Here is a 7,746-nt window from a genome sequence, read left to right on the forward strand (position 1 = left end):
GCCCAGCTAATTTTGTTTTTGTATTTTTAGTAGAGACGGGGTTTCACCATGTTAGCCAGGATGGTCTCGATCTCCTGACCTTGTGATCTGCCCTCCTCGGTCTCCCAAAGTGTTGGGATTACAGGTGTGAACAAATACATTTTTAAAAACATAGCTTATAATAATATGCAGAGAAGTTCCATTATTTTTATGCATCCCAATGGATTATCTTGTGCACCTCCTTGGGTGAACACATCTAATTTTGGAGATTAGTATACAGACTAAACCTTAATTCTAGATTTCTCTGACATGAATAGAATACTTATTTAGACAAAGCTATGGCCAGAAAAGGGGGAATATGTAGACATGCAGCATCATATTTACTTAAGTGCCTAAATAAAATATTGCCAATTGATGAGACATAAATAATTCCCTAAAAAGTGTAAACTGAGGAATAAATACCTGCTTTCCTCTATCACTTGATAATGAGAGAAAAGAAAAGTCATTGCAAGTTTAAAACTTCTCTGCAATTGCATTTTTTCAACTCTCAAATGAGTACATCAGATTATATGTTCTGTATGACCAATTCCAGCTCTACTGTATTTTAATTTTATTAGCCGAGACAGTCAAAATCTTTTACGTATTCTGATAAATTTTGTATTATGCAAAAATGTTTGTGAAAAGAATACCATTTGGCTCTCACTCTGAGATCTGAAGAAGAAGTAGGTTATAGATATATAGAGAGCAGATGAAACTGAATTAGTATTAACTAGAACTTAAGAACAGGTTGTAGAGCAGATTCAGAGTGGTACTCAGCCAAGGCTTTAACTAGGGAATTCCTCTAAGTTAAGAGAAATATACAGATCTTGCTTGCTATCTTGGTGACCAGTTTGTAGTAAGAATACACAAGAGCACCAAAGCACAACAATGTGATGGGAATAAGCAAGGAACAAATTTAGAAACCGGTCATATAGGTAACAACCAGGAACCAAGAATTCCATAGGAACTGGTGGCAGAAGCAACTGTGAAAGCACTTTATTCTGTGACAGGAAGAAAGGGAACTAAAACCTAGCAACTAATCTAACATTTAGAGACAGTGGACCACCACTAACAGCAACAAAAACAAACAAAACAGACAAACTTGATCATGCTTAAGTTATGCTTTAATAAGACAACTTCTAATATTCTTCAAGCAAAGTAGCCTGGAATCCTACAGGAGTGAAGTTACCTAGAAGCCTGAGGTTAAATGGGCATGAAAATGTGGCTACAGAAAAACGTATTTTATTTTAGTGAGGAATAAAGAGGATGAAGAATAGAAGGGTTAACTCAGGATACAAGACATAAGTTGTCTTCAGCTACGGAACGTTGGTTGGGACAAATAATGTTCTTATCTGGAGAGGAGATACAAAACAGATGAAAAGGTGGTTATAACAGATAACAATTTGCCCTATTTTATTCTGCAGAGTGAGAAATTATGGAAACAGAGAACCTCACAGTGGTGACAGAATTCATTCTTCTTGGTCTGACCCAGTCTCAAGATGCTCAACTTCTGGTCTTTGTGCTAGTCTTAATTTTCTACCTTATCATCCTCCCTGGAAATTTCCTCATCATTTTCACCATAAAGTCAGACCCTGGGCTCACAGCCCCCCTCTATTTCTTTCTGGGCAACTTGGCCTTACTGGATGCATCCTACTCCTTCATTGTGGTTCCCCGGATGTTGGTGGACTTCCTCTCTGAGAAGAAGGTAATCTCCTATAGAGGCTGCATCACTCAGCTCTTTTTCTTGCATTTTCTTGGAGCGGGAGAGATGTTCCTCCTCGTTGTGATGGCCTTTGACCGCTACATCGCCATCTGCCGGCCTTTACACTATTCAACCATCATGAACCCTAGAGCCTGCTATGCATTATCGTTGGTTCTGTGGCTTGGGGGCTTTATCCATTCCATTGTACAAGTAGCCCTTATCCTGCACTTGCCTTTCTGTGGCCCAAACCAGCTCGATAACTTCTTCTGTGATGTTCCACAGGTCATCAAGCTGGCCTGCACCGATACCTTTGTGGTGGAGCTTCTGATGGTCTCCAACAGTGGCCTGCTCAGCCTCCTGTGCTTCCTGGGCCTTCTGGCCTCCTATGCAGTCATCCTCTGTCGTATAAGGGAGCACTCCTCTGAAGGAAAGAGCAAGGCTATCTCCACATGCACCACCCATATTATCATTATATTTCTCATGTTTGGACCTGCTATTTTCATCTACACTCGCCCCTTCCAGGCTTTCCCAGCTGACAAGGTAGTTTCTCTTTTCCATACTGTCATCTTTCCTTTGATGAACCCTGTTATTTATACGCTTCGCAACCAGGAGGTGAAAGCTTCCATGAGGAAGTTGTTAAGTCAACATATGTTTTGCTGAATAGAAGAAAGAGAAAAGCAAGAACGGAGAAAGTCCAGTTGAATTTAGCTAAATCATTTCCTCATTCATGCATTGAATCAGTCAGTCATTTAGCAAGTATTATAATTATTAAGCACTTCCCATTTTCAGGCACTATTCCAGGCATATGAATGAGACAGGTAAGATTCCAGGTCTCCTAGATTTATATTCAAGGGGATAAATACAGGTTATTAAATTTGAAAAACAACTATAGTTTCAGAAAGAAACAGTGTTCTGTAGCAAGCAGAAAGTGGTATTATGCTAGAGATTAGCTGGGGAGGTGGTAATTACCTTACTTTTGGTTGTTAAGTGAGGCCTCAAGTGGTGTTTAGCTGAAACCAATATGATTCGAAAGAAACAACCATGCAAATATCTGGGGACAGAAATTCTAGGTAAAAAGGCTGACTAGTAAAAGAATCCAAAGATCTTATGAGCTTGTTATATTCGATGACCATAAAAAGGAAGAGAACAGCTGTACTATATTTAGTGAATGTGAAAATGGCAAAAATTGAAGTCGAAGAATTTGGTAGGGGCAAAATTATGTAGAGCATTTTAGTCAATAAGAAGTTCAATTTATTCAGATTTCAAAAGGAGATTCTTGAAAGACAATAAGCAGGAGAGTAACTCTTTAATGTTTCCTATTTGACTTAAGGGAAGATCCTCAAGATTCTGATTACAGAACTATGAGTAGTAAAATATCATTAAGTGGAAAGTGCGTGCTGCTAAGTATTTTTTATTTATGTCAACACTTAAAAGGTCTAGTTACTTTTTCTAATTTGATAGAGAGAGAAAATTAAAACTGTTATATTTTATCAGAAACTGTGAAAAGACAATTTAGCTATATATTTCAAAGTTTTGCAGAGATTTCTGCTTATTCCTAATGGGTATTTTTTAAACATTAGATAAAAACTTGAGTTCACTTACAAATTATTTCACCCTGAATGCAATGATCAATAGTTATATGTAATACAACTTATTATTTAGATAACTAAACCACTCTGATTGTTTGAATAAGCATATATAAGGCATTAGATACTTACAAATCATTGAAGAACTATAAGACCAGGCTGTAGACCTGGCTTACTAAAATAAATTTCTAAACATTACCAATAAATTGGTCTATATAAGGAGTAACTGTCCCCACAGCAATTATGAATGTAGGGAACACAGAAATCATTTTTTAACTGCCAGTTCCACGATTACAGCATTTGAACCATCTGCCTGTGATCAGGAAAATACTCAGTATTGCTCTAGTCCTATTAGACATCCCTACACAAAATGGAAACCTTACATTTTGTAATCTCTATTACCACTTCCTTCATTTCATTTTTTAAATTTCCTTTTAAAACTATTATTATTATTATTAAAGCCTACATAACTCAGTGGTCTCTCATCCAAGTATTAACCAGACCCAAAGCTAAGCAGGATTTTAGCTTCTGAGATCAGACATGATCAGGCACATTCACTTCCTTCACTTCTAAATTTTAATCTTTCATAAGTGAATTAGAAGTCCTGAGAATATATCAGAGACTGATTTTAAACCTGGCAATCTACGAATGAGCCAGAGATTGACTGAGTCCTATGAAACCTGAAAATCAGCTTCAACTCCGCAAAACCTTTATTTAAATTAAGGCAGGGCTTCTTAACTTCGGCACGATTGGCGTTTTGGACAAAATAATAATTTGTTGTAGGAGGCTGCCCCGTGCATTGTAGGTTGTTTAGTAGCATTCCTGACCTCTACTTACTAGGTGCCAGGAGCATTTTCTTAGTGTAACAACCAAAAATATTTCTACATATTGCCAAATGTTCCCTAAAAGGTAAATTTTTTACAATGAGAAACACAGCATTAAGGGGATTTACTTCTATGTCCATCTTGTAATGAGGTGTGTGAACTTTCTTTGCAGGAAGTAACATGAACTGGAGCCTATACAACCTATCATTTTTAATAAACAATATCCATAATTTAATAAAAATCATAAGAAACACGAGAAGAGTGAAAAATTTTTCAAAATAAAGAAAAAAAGATAAATAATTGGAATATAATCAGAGTCTACCCAGAGTATGAAAGTGAATAAAAGTAACATTATAATAATCATGACTAGTATGTTCAAGACAGTGGAAGAAAAGGTATAATAAATAGATAAAAGGATAGCAAATTTCACCAGACAATTAGAATCCATAAAGAGAAGTAAATGAAAATTGTAGAACTAAAAAATTTTGAAATTAAAAATTCATTAGATGAGTTTAAAATCAGATTAAACACAGGAGAAGACTACAGAGTGTGCTGGAAGTTAAATCGATAAAAATACTAAAATTAAGAATGCAAATAGGAAAAATGGAAAAATACAAGAAAAAGTATTAGAGATGTGTGAGATGCAGTGAAATCTCATATATATATATTTCAATTACATATATATGTAATTATATATATAATTGAAGTCCAAGTGGATAGGCAAACAAGAGAATGAGAAAGGTGAAATATTTGAGGAAAGAATTACCAATAACTTTTAAAACCTGGTAAAAGACAACAAGCCACAGGAAAAAAATACACGGTGAACCACAAGCAGAATAAACAACAATGAAAAAGACCTAAACACATCAACATGTGACAATAAAAATTAAAAACAGAGAATCTTAGCAGCTGGGATGAGAGGCTGTCCTTTAGTTTAAAGGGAACTGATAAATTTCTTCATAAAAGAAACACGGAAGCCAGAGAAAAATGGAAAAACATCTTTAAATTGATGAAAGAAGATAATATCAACCTAAATGTTTATGTGAGATAAAGTAAATCATTTAAGTAAAGATGAGATAAAGCATCTTATGACAAAAATGAGAGAATCTGTTGCCTAAGAACTTCTAATAAATAAATATTAATAGCAGTTCTTCAAATAAAAGAATCCTGGAGAAAAACACTAAATTAAAGGAAAAAATAAAGAAGTAGACTGGCAAATAAGTTGGCATATGTAAATAAGCATACACTGAATATTGACTATACAAGAAATAGTATGATGTCTTACGTAATTTGCTATAGATAGATACATATATACACATATATAAGAATATTAGAAGTTTGTCTTTCTGTACCTGGCTTATTTCACTTGGCATAATGACCTCCAATTCCATCTATGTTTTGGCAAATAATAGGATCTCATTCTCTTTTATGGCTGAATGGCACTCCATTGTGTATAGGTACCATATTTTCTTTATCCATTTGTCTGTTAATAGACACTTAGGTTGCTTCCAAATATTGGCAACTGTGAATAGTACTGCAATAAATATGGGAGTGGAGATATCTTTTGATATACTGTTTTTTTTTTTAGGGTATATACTTAGGAGTGGGATTGCTGAATTGCAAGGTAACTATATTTGTAGTTCTTTGAGGAACCTTCAAATTGTTCTCCATAGAGGCCGTACTAATTTACATTCCCATCAACAGTGTTCTCCACATCCCCACCAATATTTGTTATTTGATTTTCATCTCTCTGATGATCAATGATGTTGCATACCTTTTCATATACCTGTTTGCCATTTTTATGCCTTCTTTTGAGAAATGTCTATACAAATGTTTTGCCCGTATTTTGATTGGATTAACAGATTTTTTCCTATACAGTTGTTTGAGCTCCTTGTATATTCTGGTTTTTAATCCCTTGTCAGATGGGCACTTTGCATATATTTTCTCCCTTTCTCTGGTTCAATCTTGATAGGTTGTATGTGTCTAGGAATTTATTCATTTCTTCTAGATTTTCCAATTTATTAGCATATAGTTGCTCATAGTAGCCATTAATGATCCTTTGAATGTCTGTAGTATCAGTTATAATGTCTCCTTTTTCATCTCTAATTTGAATTATTTCAGTCTTCTCTTTGTTAATCTGGCTAAAGGTTTGTTGATTTTGTTTGTCTTTTCAAAAAAGTCAACTTTTTGTTTCATTCATTTTTTGTATTGTTTTCTTCATTTCAATTTCATTTATTTCTGCTCTACTCTTTATTATTTCTTTTCTTTTGCTAATTTTGGTTTTGGCTTGCTCTTGCGTTTCTAATTCTTTAAGATAAATCATTAGGTTGCTTATTTGAAGGTTTTTTTTCTTTTTAAAGGAAGCATTTGTAGTTATAAACTTCCCTCTTTGTTCTGCTTTTGCTATATCCCATAGGTTTTGGTAGGTTGTTTTTCATTTATCATTTGTTTTAAGGAATTTCTCAATTTCCTTCTTAATTTCTTCACTGACCCACGAGTCATTCAGGAGCATATTGTTTTATTTCTTCCAACTTGGAGCTCCACTCCATCTGTAGTGGCCATCTTCCTGAGTTGTCATGGCCAATCAGATGCTGAAGCAAATGCTTTTAAAGAATCAAGTTTACATTGGTGCAGCCCTAGTTTTAAGGAGATTGAGAGTTTTTACTGGACCTCACCTCTACAGCATCTATCCTCATGAATCAACTGATAACTTGCCTCATCACCATGGATCCTTAGCAGCAAAGGCTGTATTTGAAGATATTCTAGGCCAGATATGGGGGAAGAGGAAGCAAAGAAGATGGTAAGTGAAGCCACTGCAGCTGGCTTCTTCAACAACCTGGGCTCTGGAAGCCACATTGATCTCAGCATTATAGGCAAGAGCAAGGTAGATTTTCTTGGCCCATTCACAGTGCCCAAAAAGAAGGGGACTAGATTTGGCAGGTACAGGTGTGAGAAAAGGGACCACTGCAGTCCTCACCGAAGAAGCCACTACTTTTTTGAGGCGTTGGAAGAAAAGTCCAACCAATGGACACTTTCTGAATGGTGTCAGTGGGTGGCTGGCTATTGCTGTAGAAGATGGCAGCCATTGGAGGCCCTCCTGCAAGACATTTATTTGGCTATGTTTGCTGAATGAAACTCAATAAAAAATGAAAACAAAAGAAAAGAATGAATAAAACCTAGTATTTATTTTATAGCACAACAGGATAAATATAGTGCTTATCCACTGATGGTGGGAATGTAAATTAGTTCAGCGAATGTGAAAAGCACTTTGGCAATTTCTGAAAGTTAAAACAGAATTACCATTTGACCCAGCAATTCCATTATTGGGTATATACCCAAAGGAATATAAATTGTCCTACCGTAATGACACATGCACGCATGTGTTCTTCACCTCACTATTCAAAATAGCAAAGACATGAAATCAACCTCATCTCCCATCAATGGTACAATAGATAAAGAAAATGTGGTACATATATACCATGGAATACTATGCAGCCATAAAAAGGAATGAGATCATGTCCTTTGCAGCAACCTGAATAGAGCTGGAGGCCATTATCCTAAGCAAACAAATGCAGGAACAGAAAACCAAATGCTTACAAGTGGAAATACAAATACT

General features: G+C 35.5%; 1 protein-coding gene and 1 pseudogene across 1 annotated transcript; both read left to right on the forward strand.

Annotated features, from left to right (window-relative positions):
- The first annotated feature begins 1,438 nt into the window (after positions 1-1,438).
- OR4N5 (olfactory receptor family 4 subfamily N member 5) lies at positions 1,439-2,380 on the forward strand. The gene has a single exon (XM_003314233.4). It carries the CDS (start codon positions 1,454-1,456, stop codon positions 2,378-2,380), a length of 927 nt encoding a protein of 308 aa, XP_003314281.2. The 5' UTR covers positions 1,439-1,453.
- A 465-nt stretch (positions 2,381-2,845) lies between these two features.
- Positions 2,846-7,273, forward strand: LOC100614297 (proteasome subunit beta type-7-like; annotated as a pseudogene).
- Positions 7,274-7,746: the final 473 nt, after the last annotated feature.

The sequence above is a fragment of the Pan troglodytes genome, chromosome 15, assembly GCF_028858775.2.
Source record: "Pan troglodytes isolate AG18354 chromosome 15, NHGRI_mPanTro3-v2.0_pri, whole genome shotgun sequence".
NCBI classification, from domain to species: domain Eukaryota; kingdom Metazoa; phylum Chordata; class Mammalia; order Primates; family Hominidae; genus Pan; species Pan troglodytes.